Source organism: Apus apus, chromosome 2 (genome assembly GCF_020740795.1).
Source record: "Apus apus isolate bApuApu2 chromosome 2, bApuApu2.pri.cur, whole genome shotgun sequence".
Lineage (NCBI taxonomy): Eukaryota > Metazoa > Chordata > Aves > Apodiformes > Apodidae > Apus > Apus apus.
In genome coordinates, this window is record NC_067283.1 from 90170992 (window position 1) to 90190385 (window position 19394).

Consider the following 19394-nt stretch of genomic DNA (forward strand, 5'->3'; position numbering starts at 1 on the left):
CCCAGAACCTCCCGTACACCCAGATCCAGAAACCCTCCGTGTGTGACACAACTGTGAAAAAAGCTTTTTAAAAAAATCCCAGCTTTCTTTAAGCTTCATCTTGTTGCTGGTCCCCAGTCCAGCATTCCAGGCTCTGAGTGGGTGCAGCCTCTGGGGAGGCTGGCAGCTCCAGGCCAGCTGCTGCTCCCAAATGCCTCCCCCCTCCAGCCCAGCAACTCCTGCAGCATTCAGCAACTGTGGGATGACCACGGACACCAGAGAGCTTCTCGTATTTTATTTTTCACGTTTTCATTGATGACAGTACAATAAAATAACTAAAAGCAATCTAGCCCCAAGCTGCACGGCGTTAAGTACTCCAAATCATGAATGCCTGTTAAAAGCCAAGAATGCATTCCTCCAGGTTTACAGTGACGTTTCCTTCATGAGAACTCGCTCACAGGGGACACCACTACAAGCAGCGTATTTCACATTGTTTCCAGAGAGCAAGGCACCCCACGTCTCCAGACCCCACTGCTCCCTGAACATTGGGCTTGGTTCATCTCCCACAACAGCTTACAGACAGCCGGGTCAGAATGAGGGGGCAGGCAAGTTTGTGATTCCATTTCCATTCTCACAAAAGATAAACTTTACAGTAAGACATTTTGCCCAGATGGCAAATCCAAGGTGTGTAAACACAACCAGAGCGGTGCAGCAACTGGAGGAGGACAATGGGCAAGTGTAACTACAGGAAAAGGGAGAAACTTCTCTTTTGATGTGATCAGGGAAGACCAGTTGGGGAGGGAAATTGATTCAATAGCAAAACAGGTATCAAAGTACACCTGGCCTACAGAATCAGTCAGAATATAGCTTTAGCTTGATTGCCTTTAAAAATTCTGAAGAATATTTAAAATCTCTCATTCCTTACACAACTGTAGTCTGCTGCACTTTTCTAAAGCACAGGTTTGCTTTTACTGAAGTTTAAGGCTATTATGAAAAAACTGTTAGGACTCTTCTTTCAAAACTAGGTATAAAAGTCAATCCACTCTGGAAGATCTTACGTAACTAAATACAACAATCCCTTTTTCAAAACAAGTCAACTCGTTTTTATACTTGGAAGCAAAAAAATGTATACTGCAAAAATTTGTATTCATACACATATACTTCTGTTCTAGAAACCAAGCACTGGTATCAGGAGCTACCATTGTAAGGTAACTTCCGCTCAGGAAACCCACCTTTTGCTGAATCCAGATGTGCTAGTGGTAGATATGTCAGTCATTATGCTCTTTGCCTCCAAGCGCCAGATTATCAAAATATCTGCTATGGAACATCTTAAAGTTAATCCACTTGGCTTTGAAAAAGGCTTAGGGTGGACTCACACAAGAACATCTCAAAGAGCAAGTCTCTAGGAAGGAGTACTGGGAAGTGGCTTAAGTGAACAGCCTTTTCCTCTTATGGAAAGATACAAGACTGTATCTGCCTACAGCCTTGTGTTCTCACCAAAAAGAGAATACTTTGGAGCAGCAGATATGTATGCAGTTCTAGCCATGACCACAAATCCCGGTTCTCTTCACGGGCACAGGAAGATACTTGGCTCATTACATATGCACCCATGAGAGTCCAATGCACTAGACTTATATTTGAGGGGGTGAGGATCCTTTCGATCACAGGAAAACAGGTAATTTTGCATCCCCTGAATTAATCAACAGTATTGCTGGTGGCTTAAGAGTCACATGAATCTGGTCCACAAGCAGCACCAAGCCATGTAAGGCTTCACAATAATGGCTACAATCAACTCTTCCTCCTAACCTTACAGAGCTGGGGAAATGCAGCATGACCAGACTGTCAGCCTAGGAAAAAATACCCAAATCCTACCAAACATACCATTTCCGAACTTATGACAGAAAAGCTTCCTAGGAGTTTAGACCTTAAAACCCTCCACAGATGCTGAGATGAGCATTAGGTGTGCAAAAAATACAACCTTGAAGAAGTGGGTTAACAATTAAAAATATGACAACTCTAATCTTGGTATGGTCAAAAGGCATTTGTGGAATAAAAGCGACCCTTTCTAATGCAGAGCTATCGTTTAAATTGTCCAGTGGCCCTTTCCACTGAAGAAATGCTCCTCCAATTACAAACATAAAAGACAATACATTAATAATACTACTTCAGGTATTATTTGAAGTTTATAACTTATTAGAAGTTAACTTTTTTTTAACACACATTTCCTATTTTTTCTTTAAAGGACAGCTAATCTTAAAACAGTCACATGTGAATGAAGGCTCGCTACCTAAGGGCGACTTCTAAACACCCTCAGTCTGACCCAGTTTAGACAAAAGAGGTTTTTCCCCCCTTCCCCCAAAAAACAGGCTCCTTACCAGTCACTACTTCACCAACCACTGTGCATATGACTGACTTACCGACCAGAAGCATCAGTGAAAAAGCAACACTCTTTCTAGGTACATCAGCTACAGGCAGCTCTGACCAACAGCTGCGAAGTTGGTTGCATCTTCTGAGATGCATCTCCTGCAAAAGCTTATTCTTCACCTAACAGAGAAGGCCAGGCATGGCACATATCTGACTGCAACAATCAGTCATAATTCTCAGTTGCATGGCATTGCTAAAATAAAGTTGTGTCACTTTTTAACAAGTTACAAAAGTTCAATGATAACTTAACAGACTAGAAATAATCACTGTATTTTTCCATTAAATATAGCATCATTAATTTAGTGATATCAGAAAAAAAAGTATAAAAAAATCTTTCACAATAGCTCCTTAGTTGCATCTTACTTGAACTGAACCCTTGGTATATGAGCAGCATGAATAATCTCACTTTATTCCCAGTCGTAACTCAAGACTGAACACAAATAATAAAAATAGGATATAAAACCCACACTACATCAGAAATCTAAGTAAAAAACATCTGCATCAAGGAGCTCAGTAACAACTTAAAGCACCACTCCAAATTAAGTACCATACATGTTACAGTACATTCCATTTATTGTGACAATTTAAGGCTAAAATAGGTACGACTTCCTTATAGTCAAGCTTTCTTATATTTATAAATGCATACAAACATGAAGTAGATACAAATGAGTATTTTTTTTATTGCTCTGAACTGTCTACTAGAATGTTCGACTTTCCCAGATGTTGTCTCAGTTTGCCTTTTTCATTCAAGCTTAAGTCCTACAATTGCAACTTATGGCACTTGTACAATTATAGACCTTCTTTGATTTGAGCTGCAAATAAATTCAAAGACATACCAGACAAAACTGCCCATCACTGAAAACTTTGTGACTTAGTTAACTAAACATTCGTCCATAAGATACACAATAATTAATCACAAATATTATTTCTGCAATTCTTCAGGAGGGATTTTCTTTTCAACATAATAGGTCTAACCAAGCGGCAAATCAGACAACCAGCAAGAAGTGATTGACTAGTACCAGTCTAACAGACTGGGCTTCCAAAAAAAAAAAAAGCTGAATACATGCTCCAAAACAAAGAGCAAACTTTTCTTCTTGCTCATAGAGCAATTATGTTTCCTAATTACGTAGGGCAATGCCTCATTCTGCCAGTGCCAAATTCTTTGACTGTAGCTTGTCCATTTCTTGACCAATATTTCCCTCAATGGTATCACACTGGGCAAGAAAAACCTGAGAATAATAAAGAAACAAATGTTATTGGGGATGCAATTATACTAATGGTAGATGCTTCTCAAGAACAGAAACTGCAGTCTGAATTATGAATTTGACAAAGCCAATTCAACAACCAATTTCCAATTCAGTTTTGATAATAGCTTATTCACTATTTTGCTTATCCAGAATTCAACAGAAACATGCTACTTGATAAGGCAACAACATGGTTGCCCATTCTCACCAGTCCTGCCACTTAAGTAGGTGAGTTGATCCTAAGTTCATAAAAAACAGTAAGGATCATAAAGGTTCACACAAGTTAGTGCTTCGGTTTGGAACATGACGTTTAAGCTCCTTTCTAAAACATACTTCTGTAACCAAGGGAAGGAGAGACAAACCTACTCAGTTAAATCTAAAACAAGTTTCAGAAAACCAAGGCCTTTTCTGTTTCTTAGGAGTACAGGGCAACATTAGCTCTCATCTTTATCAATAAGTAGCTGGTGTGCCTCAAAAGACAAAAGGCTCCTTTCCAAAAAGGGCAGTCCACAGCACCTTAAGCTTTCTTAGAACCAGCCCACAAGTTCTTACAAGTATAGCAAGCCACACCCAGGAATTAAGAGCTAGCAGCCACTGGTGACTTTACTTGTGCTGTACACAGCACCACATGCCAGCACGTTAAGCCAGTAAATTCTTCTAGGCCAATTCCAATGTATGTGACTACACTGTTGTCTCTGAACAGACTCTTCTATCCATGTCTTGCTCTCTTGCTACATCTGCACTAAACTTTAATGGTCAAACCAGGTATGTAGTGTTATTTACATTAAAATGACATTAAGAAACTTCCATCCCTCTAGAGCAGCAAGCTTTTGGGCCATCACACTGTTCATGTCTTCAACCAATCCCCTGAGCTGGCATCAACTCAATTCTGTAAGGACTTGAAGGATGAAAAAGTCAAGACAGTAACAACTGCACTTGCTGGCAAAAGTGTTTTGTATCTCTCACAATTCTGGAAGATAGATGATTGCCAGCAACAGAAGGCAATTAATAGCTCCCCCTTGCTTTCGTCAATACTTAAAAGTAATATGCATAACTTGTCACAGTTTTCATCCTCAGAAAAAACAAATTGTTGCTAAATGCTAGGGACTGAAACCCTTTCAGATTCTTCTGAGGTCCTCAATAGGTCCATAACCTACCCTTGCAGAACATGCCTATAAAAGCACACCAATAATTCTGACTTCTACTCAACAGCGTGCTTTATGCTCTAAAAGCAGTTCTTATACAAAGCCCCACTTACTTCTGCAATAACTTCACCCAAGAGGAGCTGCAGTAGCTCGCAATGAGGTTTACAGGTATACCTTTATTACAAAGTTTTGCTGCTTTAGTTAGAAACATGTAATCAGGAGCATATTTAGCGCCCCACATAACATAGCTACTCCAGCAAACATCTTCATTTCAGTTTGCATTATCTCAACTCACCTCTGTACAAAGAGCTTTGTCCCAAAGCTATGACAAAAAACATTTCTACTATCAAATACTTCTTGGTAAGGCTTCCTCTAAAATAGATGGCTATTAATAAGACTAAAATAAAATACAAAATCTTTCAACTCCATATATGAATGCGAGGTACTTTCACAAATAATTTTCAAGAGTCTAAGCTGTAACTGAAGTTAGCATGATCCAAATAATAGCAGTAGTATGAGTAGCATTACCATTCATTTATGGAAGTTTGCTTTTGTCGGAGGAGGGAGGAAGGACAAATTCCAGTACTCAGTAAAAAACCTTCTTACGGAAACTATGCCTAGAAATTTGTAAGCATCATACAATGGCAAAGCCATTAAAAAACCCACCTCCCACACAGCCATTCTGAACAAATTTTACTTCAGAGACACTCCACAGAAAGTGGGAACATTACAACAGAAGCTAATTTTCCCAAACACCACCTCTAGCAAGGGACAGCAGGAGTTACAGTTGACTGAATCTTTGTGACCAGACCTCATTCATTACTTGGCTCACTCAGGGAAAGGAGGAATCATCCCATTTTCTTTACTAGTTATCAGAATTACTTTACATCAAACAGGCAGATGGAAGGCCAACCACTACTGTAAATTACAAATATTACCTGAAAACAGCATGAACTATGAAAACTGTATTTTTGCATTATGTTTTATAAAGCTATGAAATATCTCTTAAAGGGAGGTAATTAAAAATACCAACATAAGAATAAATGCTGAAAAAAATCAGCCTCTAAACAGCTGTCATTTTAGCAGACTCTTGGTATACAAGTACCCAGCATAAATGGAAAAGAAAAAAATTAAAATGCTCACCTGAACTCTTTTCACTAATCCCTTCTTTTTCAGTTTGCAATCACTGAAATTCTCTGGCAGATTCTGGAGTAAAACAAACAAACAAGTCGATGCAGCTTAATGAAGGTATCAAAGAATCCTCTTAACAGGCATCCTGATAATGCCATGCCTGCTCAGTAATGATGATTACACAAAAAAGAATTTAAAAGAAAAAGTCATGAATTCAGGAAGGCTAGGATACAGCATGCGGATTACAAAGAACTGAACTACAACATTTATCATGTGTCTTTAGCTAACATACAGCAATAACTGCACACACTGCTTTTGTCTACTGTGGCATATGTTAACTGTTCTGCTGAGCTTCATATTTTTTTCAGAGACTGTAAGATGAATTCCTTTCTTATGAACACAATCACTTGCCATCATTGAATGTATCATCAGTAATGCAGCTACTGCCAGCCTGTTTAAGCTGTACATGGGATCTTCTCTGCAATCTACTCATGGAAATGGAGAGATGTGAAGAGTTACATGCGGAAAGTTTTAAATTTAATTCAAACTGCATAATTTGTAATATTCCTGCCATTCAATATATTCATATATGTGATTTTAGCAAAGGTTATAAGCTTTGTCCTTTTGGAGCAGTGCAAAATTGGCATGTTGGTGGGGAACAGTGCTCAGGTTTATGACTTTTTTTGAAACAGGTAAACCAGACCTTTATTGTCACATAAAGTTTATGTGAACATTCTCAGAATCATTGTGCTCTCACTATTGAAAATGCATAAAAATCTTGGGAGTTTCTCACTGGTATACCTTGTATTTTCTACCTTAACTCCATATCAAGAATAGAGGTTTCCCTGTACTACCCTGTATTTTGCTTCAGCTAAAATGCAAGCCCCATTGCGAGGTTTAGAGGCTTAGAAACACAGTCTTTGATAACAACAACAAAAAAAACCAAACAGAAAAAAACAAACCTCTTTTAATGCCTAGCCAAACATACATGGAGTTAAGTATCAGTCTTGCACATAACTTTATGTAAGAGTTGAAAATACACAAGGCTCCATACAAAAAAACAGTCCATCATGAGAAGTGAAACTATAGAGATGACTGAGATCCCAGGAAGCTCAAGGATCACGCTGCTCCAATATTTATGCAGTAATTAGCACACTGTAAATGCTATCAGAGAAAGAAATAATAATCAGCAGGCTTAGCATGTGTTCCCAGCACTGTGGGTGAGGAGAAAATGGGCACGCAACAGAGCAAGGTGGGACACATTCTTACATTTTACTTCTATATTAGCTTATGGTTTAAATACCTCTCACTCTTTCTACGCTCAACTAGAAGAAGGAATGCACAATGCTGCTTCTTGTCTCCTAGAAAAGTAAGAAAATTGGAAATGGGAGTAACTACTACTACACTAATGTCTTCTCTGGGGTCAGAATTTTTTTATTTTGTTAGTTTGGCTTTGGAAGATTGGAAAGAGAATCTTCCGTTCCTGTAGTTCTAGCTTCAATTTCTGTTGCTCCAGTACCAGTTTTCCCAAACAGCAGCATTGTTAAGCTGTATAAAACTCATATAAACTTTTAATGCTTCCCTTCAACATCAGAAAAGGTATCTTCCTTGCAGAGAGCTTTTATGTCAGCCTGCATCTCCTGAAACAGAACCAGAATTCGGATACATTTCTTCCAGGTGGAAAAATTGCCATCAGTCTGAGCATCGGAGAGTATGCAGATTAAGAAAGATACCCTTCCAAATGCAAACTGGTGCAGTGTTATCTTACAAAAAGGGAAAGAAATACCTAAAATATGAAACTTAAGCTGTTTTTTTCTTTGTTTGGTTAATCCTCTCAATACCAAAAACACTCTTCAGCTTGTCCTAAGATGCATTTCATCATGTATCTATCCTTTAGATAGACTCCTCTTATTTTGTGAGAAAGAGGAGAAATAATTTTAAAATTAAGTTACCGGGTTAACTCCAGGAAAGGAATCTGTCATGCACGATGTAAATCCTCCTAGAGGAGCCTGTTCTACAGCAGTCACTTTCTTGATTTATGTTACGTCACCTTACATGCTTGGGTTTACAGCACAGGATAGGTTCAGAAGCTGTTACTACATTCTCAAAAACTGTCTTCCTAAAATGAAAACTCCTTTTTACAAGTGTTATATGTCCATTTTCCAAAGCAGCTTTTTTCATTTGTTCAGAAGCTACTTTGCTCTTTACAAAGTCCCTTTTCTACTCCTGTGTACTGCAATAAGCTCTTGCTCACTGTAGCATGCCAAGTCTGCATGCCTCCTCCCAATAAGCAGGACACTGAAAAGATTTTGTTACATGCTCCTCTTTCAGAAACTGAATGCTCCAAAGACATTACAAAACAATTGAGAAGTTAGTTTAAAGCTGTGGGTGAATCCCCTTAAACAGCAGTTCTAGTTGACAGATAAAAAAAGGTGGCCTTTGGAGTATTTACAGTTGTCACAGGGAACAAAAGTTTATAGAAATATTATAAAGTTACATGAAGTATTCTACGTGATCTTAGACACATGACCATGCAACCACACAAGAAAATATTCCTAATTTTCCTGTGGTTTTCAAGAACACAATTCACTTTTTTAAATTATTAAAATATGGCAGGAAACTTTTAACACAAAGGGAGTATTTGCTGCGTACTATTTTGACTCCACGTACGTAATACTCTGAAATAGCAAAGATAGGTTAGGCGTAATTATTAATGGCTGATTTTTAACAGAAAAGGAAGTTGTTATCTAATCGTCACACAAATTATGTCATGCACTGACCTTTTCCATGACTTCAAATTTCTTATTAATCAAATTAAAAATTAAATTGTACCCTATCTGTTACACTGCCCATCTGCCTTTGCTGAATACTTATTTCAGGCTGTACTTTCTGAAAGAGATTCTGGTCTATGCAAGTATTCCTAACCATATGAAATTGCAAATTAGCATATAATTTTCTATCATCAGAATAGGCCTAAGTTAACTTTCAAGAGCAGACAGGGAAGTACAGTTGCACCTACCACACAAGGTCTAAAACGGATATTGGTAACTGGAGGAAATTTGGAAACCTGAGTGTAAAGACTTGCAGACTACTTCTGGTTTTGACAACATTTTTAAAAACTATTCTTTTTAATTTTATCTGTGTGTTCCAACTCCTATGTTTGCTTGCACACCTTCATAGCTGTTTTGTTTTTTTTATTATTTTGGGTTTTTTTTAAATCGCACCTTGTCAGCCCCTTGGCAGAGACATGGAAATGGAAGGCCTAAATGCACTAACTTAGCAAGCTGCTTAAAAGGTGTTTTGCAATCAAATTAGTAAAGTTTACAAATCTTAACATCAAATTAAATCTCACAGTCTCTCTGTTTTACCTTAGTCAGCTTACGTCTCCTTCTCCAGGAATACGTTGTCCAACTATTCAGGGTTTAACAGGTGAAGCTGGCAATAAACCTTAAGTCACAATAACATTTCAATATTTAATTAAAATAAAATTTAATTAAAGAAGGAGTAGCTTAAGCCTAGGCAGTGCTTATGCAAAAACTCTTGCCCAATCTACATTTTGATGCTAGCATTTCTTGCAGAGCAGCAGATTAGATTAGTATATGGCTTTCTACTGCACAGCATATTCTTAGAGTAGGTCTCCCCTTTCTATTGCACTTTCTGTGTGACAAGACCCTGCTCAAGTCTCACAGTTCTTGGTCTGTGTGGTCTTAAAATTTCCAAAAGTGATTGCAGTGCTGGCTTCACCCTAGCAACTTCTGTACAAGTCCTGGGCAAAAGTTCTTTACTCTCCCCTATCCATCCAAAAGCAAAGCCCAACCTCCTGTTACCAGTGGCTACCTCCCACACCCCCAAATTCAGAATCACTTAACCACATCTCTCTCAGACAGAGTTCTCACCCTGCAGATACACTGACAAGATTCACTACAGAGAAACACTTACATCCTCAAAGACATCTTGTTTGCATAACACTCATGCTTTACACAAGAGACCCCTAAAACCAATCACCATTCACACAGTAATAAATTAATGCATGTGCATTTTCCTGCCTCTAGATTCTCTCTATTCCCAAGTGTTCTTGTAACTCTGAATGCAGCATCCCTCTCTCCTGAGCACTGCTTCTTATGAAATACGGACTCTCCTGTCATTTCTTTCCCCTCTTGCAGCCAACAGGCTAATAAATCCACTTTCTGCTAACACAGAATGTCACCTTCAGTTCTGCTCAAGTTTTGTTTGTTTTGGAAGTGCTTTCAGTAATGATTTTTAAGCACCATATCTTTGTTCTCTTCTTTGGTTATTTTTTATTTACCAAACCACTGACCCCAGTAGGTAGCATGTGATGCCTGAATCCACTTTATAGCAGTCTAGTCAGTTAATAAACAAAACAAATGCTAGTCAAATTTATTATTTATTACTACATTACTACATTATCAGAACCAAAGGGACACCATTCTTAAAACAGGCAATCTCCTACACTCGCAGTCACTAGCAATAATAGCTAGAAACAATTTTGTGTGCTATAAAATTGCTTAAAAAAAAATTAAAATCACTCTGCTACAACATGGCACCAATGTTAATCAGTTGCAAACAAGGATTTTCTGCTGACACCCCATTAATCTAACAAGAAGCTTTTTCACTACTTTCTTTTAAAAATCCAAACTAATGTGTGGTGTTCTGGTGTCTAGTTTTTACTGACCACTAGCCCTTCACTTTTTTAACTTACTGTTAAATAAATTGGTAAATTGGGTAAGCACATTACGTTGACAATCATTTTCACCTAAACAGCTGCTCAGCTTCTTTAAAAGCAGCCATTAAATGACAGCATTTGTCAACAGATTTTCTGAATGCAGAAGTGGTAAATGAACACTCTACCCTCACTGAGAGATTTTAGTATTTTCATGCTCCTTGTGCCTTTGAAAAATTTCCCCCAATGCTTTGATTTTATACTTCTGATTCATGCTAGGAGATTTAAGAATTATAATAATAAATGTTTACAAAATATGTGTTTATCCAGATATATTCAAAGGTGTAGTAATACATTCTCATCTTTCAAGTGACAAAATTTCTCAGAAGCCTAGGAAATGTTTGTAACAGGTACAATGATGCTTTTTTCAGAATACTTCTTTCTTTTAATCCTTGAAATTTTGATTTGGTATTGATTTATCAGATGACAAGCATAGCAGGAACAAGAAGACAGTGAAAAAAACTTTATCAGAACAGTACATTAATTTAAGTAGTTTTACAGAGGAGCTGCAACCCAAAAAAAAATCCTTAAGAAAGGAGGATGTGCCATCAGATCATAATTACAAGTCAGTAACACTATCAGTGTCCTCAAAACTTAAACATGCAATTTCACAAGATGATTTTATCATTAATTTCTGCAAACAAAATCAGTGACTAGTATTTCAGAAGAGAAAGCATGTTTTTTCAGTTGTTAGAACAATCTGTTCTCTGCAATACTGTTTTTCTCTGTCATTTCATATGAAATCATCATGAGCAGAAAGTAATCTCTCAGCCTGCAATACTGTTGACAGCCTTCACGTAAATTAGAGCAAGCTTGTAAGAAGTGGACAGTGTCATGACTAGATTTAATTTTTCCTGCTGATGTCATAATGTCATTTTTTTAAATTTTCCTTCAAAAGGCCTTCCAGTCAATTAAAAAACTCTGCCAGCTGATTCAGTCAAGGCACTTCTGAGTTTTACTCAGAAAGATCTCTAATAAGTAGTGTACCTTGACTTTTACTGAATCAAATGTTTTAACTGCCAAAATAAACAGAATTTCTGGTGATGCACACATACAAATCTTCAACGGTCAAATGAAGAAAACTTAAACAATTTGTGGCTTATGGGAACATCTGGCTGTGTCACAGCAGTCAAAAATTTTTTCAGATGCTCGGAAGATCCCTCCACTCTTCCTGTTGTGGAAGCAGCAGCTATTTAAAGACATCTAATGTTAAAATGTTTAAGTTTCAGCTACTTTACCCAAAAGATTCCTTCAAGACTTTCCCTTCCCATCTCTAGCAGCGACAACACTATTTTTTATCTCCCACCCCAATACTGTATGACTACTAACCCACTTCTCCACTTCCTCAATCACTTCTTTTAAATTCATAGGTGTTGAACACATGGAGTCTAGTAAAAAGGAGTACTAGCCCCAAACTCAGCTCCACTAATTAATGAGCTTGTCTGCTAACAGTAAGAGCACCACATAGCTAGAACAGATAGAAAACAATATGCAGGCTTCCTCACCCTTAGCTATCTAGAACCATGCAAATCCCATTTTGTCTCAAGCTAGATGTTTTTGATTGATCCAAACAATGTCTGACAGCCAAGACACTTTAAAGAACTTTCACAACAATTCTGCAAAAAAACCCAAACTGTAACATTTTTATTGTGAGCTTGCTGGTATATTTTATATATACTACGATTTATAGTATTTTGGACAGGGACAGAGATCACAGAATGTTTTCTGTTTAAGCCACGCAAAAAGTACCAGAATCAAAAGTAAGCTTGGGAACTCAGTTCAAATTAATTAGGAAGCAGTGAAAATGGTTTTGCAAGGCTGCTTTCTGGGTTCCAGAACTATACACCAGCATACAAATACTGATGTTTTTCTAAACAGTACTTAGTATCAGAAATTGAAGGGATCAGAAATAAGCTTTAATCTCATCCAGTTGAAACAGTTGTCATCTTATTGCTATTTTCATAACACATAGTAAATCTGCTACTTCAAACATGGAACAAAGTTACATGAGTGTCTTTCTGAAAGCATTCAAGAGCTGTCAGCAAATTATTTTCCTCTATGAGGCAGAAAAGGAACAAGGACTTTTAAGACTTTAAAATAATTAGCATATTATAATTTTTAAGAAGTATTTAAGAACTGTTAGCTATAACAAACACCAAAAGCTTGTTTACCATTGAAGGGCACATCATGAAAGGAGGAAATAAGTTAATAAGCTCACCACCATTCCTAAGAACACATCCACATTGTATAGCATTTGATGATGGCAAATTGAAACTATTATTCTATTATTTAGTCTGCTGCTGAACTTTTTCAAAGTGTCCATCAATTAAACTACATTTGGTTCACCCATTATAGGCATTTGCATGGAATCTTTCTGAAACAACCCCATAAAGGGTCACTGTACAAAGATATCACTACCACAGAAAAGCAGCCTTTTTCCTTCAGAGCAGAATATTACAATTGTGATATGTAACATAACTACATACGGAACTTTACAGAGAATGATCAGCACGGAGAGAAACATAATAAGGAAATGCTCTAGTTGCCAGAATCTTCTATTTATGTCTGCACGAGTCCCTTATTTTCACCTAGCTCTCAGCTACTACTACATGACACAGGTAGATACATCTACTCTGGAAATACGCTGTGAGGTTATGATCCATTAATGACTGTGAAGCATTTGGATATACCCCAATACATTCCAAAGAAATAATTCAGTCCTCTATATACAGGCATCTCAAATAAAAATACTGTCAGTCCATATACAACTGACCACAAAATTCTTCAGTCTTCAAGACCTCCTTGTTCGTATGCAATATAGAACACGAAGTTTATCTGGTATGTTTTTTCCAGACCTTTACTGATACTATGAAGTTTGACATTTAAGTTTGCCGAGACAAACTAAAAGGGTAAAATTTCAGTAAAGGATACCCATTTCATGTAGTCTTAACAGGCTGCTGCCCCAAATGAAGCTCTTCTGTAGAATGGGGATGCATACACAGGCATTAATGTCACCATTTAGAAATAGATGCTGCCACGTAGTCTTTGGGAGACATACAGGGGCAAGAGCTGGATATTAAAAAAAAAATGAGCAAACCAATTAAGTAACTTTTGAAGACACAATAAATTTTTAGTATTCTAAAATATCAAAGAAATTACACGAAAGATATATTCTTAACAATAAGATTCTGCTGGGATTTTTATCCTCTTCTGTGGTTATTTACTTACCATGGCATCAATTTGCTCCAGGATTTTCATGAACTGCTCTGCAGTTCCTTTTATCCTCTTGTCCAGCTGTTTTAGTGCTTCTGCTTGGAGATCCTTTGCTAAAAACCCCTGAGGAGGAAAAACAGGGAAGAAAGACAAGATTATTCTGTACCATACAGAATACTCAGCTTAGAAATTCTGTCAATCCACCAGAGCAGAAAGCATCTTTTACTACTACTGTATTTCAAAAGTACAACAGGTACTGTAATCTCAATCTGTATTCTGTTAGTCCTTGAAATGCTAAATGTAAGATCTGCTAGGTTTACTTAATATATTAAACAAGTGACAGACATTCTCCTTTGGACTTCAAGAGAAGTCTGTGTTTTTCTAGATATAAAGAATGTAATTTATTCCATACACAACATATGTTTTTCTAAACAGTGCCATGCCTCCATTTTGCAGTCTTAAATAGCATTTGAAACTCAGTGAGAATTTTACAGGCCCCTTGGTCAGTTAAGAGGTCAGCCTATTACTGGCAACACAAAACCTTTAAACAGTATTTTAAAAAAAATAGCTATAAAACAGTTTTCAAAGATCTAAATTATATAAAACTAGCATACCTTTTGGATACCTGTGAACTCTTTATTAACTTCCTCTAACTTATTAGCTACTTGCTCCACCGATTTCTCCAAATCTTTTAACTTCTTTAATTCAGCCTCTTCTTCTGGACTGTTCTGTGTATTCAAAAGCACAACATTAACAGTTATGGAACCAACAGAGTCACTATGTAGCTAAAACACAGCAACAGTGTCGATACAGACATAAAGGCTTTTGTGAACTTAAAATACATACTGCACTGTGGTTGTTCTTTCCATATTTTAAAACCTATCAAATAAGCATCTTCCACAGCTTAATTGCAAGTGCAGTCGAAGTGGTGACGTATGGTTTTAAGCTGGAAGAGGGCAGATTCAGGTTAGATATTAGGAATAAATTATTTACTGTGAGGGTGGTGAGACACTGGAACAGGTTACCCAGAGAAGCTGTGGCTGCCCCCTCCCTGGAAGTGTTCAAAGCCAGGTTGGGTGGGACTTTGAGCAACTTGGTCTAGTGGGAGATGACCCTGCCCATGCAGGGGGGTTGGAACTAGATGATCTTTACGGTCCTTTCCAACCCCAACCATTCTATGATTCTATGAGTTTGAAAGGAGAAAAAAAAAGCGCAAACAATATTTTTTTGTTAGCTTAGGATCTTTAAAGTAGAGGTAACATGACATATTACCTTATTCTCTATTTGGCAAAGCCAGCCACAAGTCATTTCACTAGAAATAACCCAGCAGATTCAGTAGCTATGGCTTTTTATTTTATTTTTTAACCAGAAAAATAAGATGGGCAGATAAGGTCATCAGCGCACTAAGCACTGACAATCAACAGATTAGGCAGAAGTTTGTCAATAATGGAATTTCAGAAACATAGAAACTGCAGTTATTTGCAGTATAACATGAGAATGAACTCAGCTTTGTGGGTAGGTACACGAGATTAGGTTTATGCTGCAACCTGCTTCTGTGTTCAGCAGCTGAACCACTAACAGAAATGTCAATAATTTAAGGGGGAAAAAAAAAAAAAGGTCCAAAGGCAACACCTACCCTTTTCCCAATCAACATGACTTTGCAACCGTTTTTAACACCAAGTGCTGACAATGGTTGTTCCAGTTCTTTCAGAGACTTCCCTAAATGGAAAATGAGAGAGGAAAAAGCAGCTAAAATATTGTTAGTGGCATAAGAATGTCTTTGAAGACATTCTAAACATGGACACCTGAAAGTGACTAAGGTGAAACATTATCAGTAAGAAACATTGACAGATTTGTATGTTACCTTTGTATATCAGTTTCTGAAAAGGAACTGGAACTCCAGTGACTTGTTCAATAAGTACAGCCATGTCTTGTAGTGTAGGTTCACCATCTTCTTGTTGAGAAGCAACCTGAATGCTATGTTTTTCATTACCTAAGAAAAACCACAGTAATACTTATTGTCACCTAGAAAATATTACAGGGAGTGTGTTTCTAGTATCTATTTCCATTAATGTAGAAAGTTCTCAAACAATTGATTCTGATGTACAATCATAATTTTCAATCAAAGTTTTCTATTGCATTTCCTTTATCTTGGAATAACTTACCTCAGCTGACAATTTTGTTTTACATTGCAATCACCTGAAGAGTTGGATCAAGGACATTCTACTAGCATAACACTCCTGCTATATATTATTGCCCACCTCTTTTTAAAAGTGCAGATGGTGTCCAGACATCTGAGAAATTAAAGCATGAACGCTCGCACCTTTCTGATGTATTCCACATCCTATTTGTAGGAACTTTTAATGGCACGAGTCTTGGGGAATCTGAGATGATTTATCACTTCCTTTGCTCCCCACTCCTCATACATGAGATGCAAAGAATCAGTGCCTACCCTGCCTCCACCAGTCACCTGAAAGACTTCTCACATTCTCAGTTATTTCTCCCCATAATACTGCTCACCATCAGCCTTGACCACTTTGAGAAGTCTCAGCCTGTATGTCACCTTCCACTTACGAAGCATCCTATTCAGACTCCCTAATATTACCTGCATGCAAAGAGCAGGATGTTCTTAGACAAAAAAATAAGTGTATCTGTTAATCTCTGCTTTGCAACAGATACTTTCTGTAACCACCTGCTCCCACACACTTAAGGCCTGTCAATCTGATTGCACTCACAGGAATCAGCCACCACTGACTGCAAAGAAAATCAAGACAGACATTTTTTATTTTGCAGGAAGAGAGAAATCTTTAACAGATATCAGAAAGAAAATTATTCACATGCCACTCATTAATCTGAAGAGCATGTATGTTTTACAAAGAAGAGTGCTAGAAACACAGGTTTTAAAATGTTCCAGCCTCCCAGAGTCACATGACACCTGACACTGGCCTGAAAAACCTGCAAGCTTCAACAATGTTTCTTCATTCCAAAATGCTTTTAAGCTCAAAATCACATTACACAAACTCTTCCCCAAGCTTTTTCCATAAATAGACTTTCTTCCTAATTTGTTTTGAAAAAAAACCCAACACACTCATTTAGGACCTAACTTCAATATATTTCAAAAGGCTGTTTTGATAGATACCAACTGCTTTGTGTAAAGGCTGTGTCTGTCAGCAGTTGAGAGAATAAACAATCAAAGAAACAGCAAAATGGAAGAGAACAGTTGAAGTTTGCCTAGGAACAGGAATGGTTTAAATTACAAATTAAGAGCACCACTTTGGGGACTGTAGCAAAAATTCACAGCAGAGTGAAATCACTGTGAAAAATACCTCATGGTTTAAAATTGGTATCATAGCTTATCAGTTCGCTTCAGTAGATGACAATACTAATTTACAGTACTCACTAGTGCAAAATATGTTTAAAAAAGAGTTCAATCCAATGTCTTGCAGATTGTCAAATGATACATGTGACATCTACTACCATTCTATTTCTTCAACCTTATTTCCATCTTTCCCGACTTTCACTCATCCAGGTAAAACTTCAATAAAAATGTTTGTGCTAATCAGTAAACCAGCACCTGACAGCAACAGGTACAAATCAGACAGCTGAAGTCCAAAGTGAAGGATGCCTTCTATTTGCTATTTATTAATGACAAAGCAATTACCAGATAAGAAAACAGCCAGAAAAGCAAAAACATTCTCACATAAAATGACTGTTGACAAACAGCAAGATGTTTGGATTCTGACTACGTGAATATCGTTATTGTAAACTTTGCAAACAAAAACCCCTTAGATCAAATGGAGATCTCAGGAGGTATCAATGAGCACTTGAATCATGAAGATTCAGATTACTCCACAAAGTTCCTCACCAAACTGCCAGGTGACAATGGAAACACCTTCTCAAAATAATGTATCAAATACCACATTAATGGTTTGAAAACACAAACGAGGAAGCAGAAATGAACAATAAGCTCTAAAGGTGGAACGGACATCACCCATATAGTGCAAAAGGAACATAAGAATTCATTTTTCAATAATTAAAAAAAAAATCCATATAAAATTAATAAATTTAGTTAACAAAAATCGGCTGATTAATTCCTTGCTGATTTAATAACTTATCCTGGTAATTTTTCCTACTCCCTCACCAAGATCCACTTCATTAAAATTTAACCATGGTACTTCCCATTTTATTTTTAAAAACTGTGGAGACCAGGCTATATATTCATTGCAATATTTTTATATTCACAGACCTCACCACATCTTTCCTTCCACCTTTTTCTCCCTCCTTTTTTAATTCCTGAGTTAAAGAAACCCAATTGTGCCAGCTGGCCTTTGAGCAACCCACTTCATCAGGTTAGCACCCCACTGATGAAACCACTGCTTTCTGTTGCAGTCTTACAAACGCTCAAGCTGATTCAACAAACAAGATGAGAGCCTGCTCGGCAGCACCTGCCTTTAACATACAGTGCTGACTTCAGTGATACATTTCATCTCAGTGACGATTACTACCGAAACAGTGACCGCCGCTCTGTGCTCTCCGGCAAGGGCAGCCTTGTCATCTGTTCCTCCCACCATCCTTACAGCAGATCTACCCCTGCCAGGCGACTTTGATCATCTTGTTGATACGGAAAAGACTCTTTCCCCACCCCCCCTCCTGTTCGGTCAGTTTAAGGGAGACAGACAGTGGGGAGACGCAGCCGGCAGGGGAGAGAAACCTGAGGCCAGCAGCCGGCACCGAGGGCAGGCAGAGGCAGAGGCCGAGCCCTGCCGCCGGAGGCCGGCCCTGCCGCCGGCCCAGCGCTGCCGGAGCGCTGCCGCCACCCGGCTGACAGCCACAGCCCCGTGCAGGCGCCAGCAGCGTTCCCGCCTCCCGGAGGCTTCGCGGCGCTGCAGCCGCGGCCGCCGAAGGCAGCCACGCACGCACACGCACCCCCGCGGCTCGGGGCCGCCTGCCCGCGCCTTCCCCGCTCACCCCTGGCGCCGAGGGCACCACAGGCCCGCCCCGCACCCCAGGCGGCCGTTACCGGCCGAGGCCAGGCCCGCGGGGAGCGGCGGGGGAGGGCGGCCCCGCGGCCGAGAGAAGCCCCCGGAGGGAAGCTGGGCCCCGGCGGGGGCTGAGGCGCGGGGTCCGGGCGGCGCCGCGCTCGGCGCGGCAGCAGCTAGAGTGGAGCCCCCCGCCCTCGGGCGGCTCTTACTGTAGGTGACGGTGACGGTGACCGGAGCTCCGGGCGCCGCCATCTCACCCCGCCGGCCGGAAACCGCCCTGCGGGCGCCTCCCGCGGCGCGCGGGTAGCGCGTCACTTCCGCCCCGCTGGCCGGGCGGGGGGCGCGGCGCCAGGGGCGGGCGGGGAGCGGGCCCCGCAGGCGCCGCAGCTTCCCTGGCTGTGCGGCGGCCTCGGGGCGGGGTGGCGGGACACGGGAGCTTGGGCAGGGCAGGAGGTGCTGGGGAAGAGCTCAGACGTAGAATGGTGTGGTTACTTTGCGTAAGGTGTACCCCCTCTCTCTACATATATATATACAC

General features: G+C 39.2%; 1 protein-coding gene across 4 annotated transcripts; it reads right to left on the bottom strand.

Moving 5' to 3' along the window:
- Positions 1-259: 259 nt before the first annotated feature.
- BAG1 (BAG cochaperone 1) lies at positions 260-19133 on the bottom strand. 4 transcript variants are annotated; one of them, XR_007888519.1, is made up of 9 exons: positions 19069-19133; positions 15742-15870; positions 15514-15596; positions 14492-14605; positions 13893-14000; positions 13596-13733; positions 9292-9358; positions 5936-5998; positions 3611-3632 (listed from the first exon to the last, which is right to left on the bottom strand). XR_007888519.1 is itself a non-coding variant. In XM_051609664.1 (7 exons), exons 1-7 carry the CDS (start codon positions 19109-19111, stop codon positions 3543-3545), a joined length of 630 nt encoding a protein of 209 aa, XP_051465624.1. In that variant the 5' UTR covers positions 19112-19133; the 3' UTR covers positions 260-3542. The 4 variants fall into 4 exon arrangements, 2 of the variants coding, with proteins under 2 accessions (XP_051465624.1, XP_051465625.1); XR_007888520.1 differs by lacking the exon at positions 13596-13733 and having other exon boundaries at positions 9292-9370; XM_051609664.1 differs by lacking the exons at positions 9292-9358; positions 13596-13733 and having other exon boundaries at positions 260-3632.
- Positions 19134-19394: the final 261 nt, after the last annotated feature.

What these genes read in the sequence shown, in the direction of transcription:
- BAG1 (XM_051609664.1), bottom strand. Translation starts at nt 19,111, where the DNA reads ATGGCGGCGCCCGGAGCTCCGGTCACCGTCACCGTCACCTACA. An exon ending in TGGAGCAAATTGATGCCATG is followed by an intron (nt 5,999 to 13,892) that starts GTAAGTAAATAA and finishes GTTTTACTCCAG; the next exon opens with AATCTGCCAGAGAATTTCAG. An exon ending in GATTAGTGAAAAGAGTTCAG is followed by an intron (nt 3,633 to 5,935) that starts GTGAGCATTTTA and finishes TATTATTCTCAG; the next exon opens with GTTTTTCTTGCCCAGTGTGA.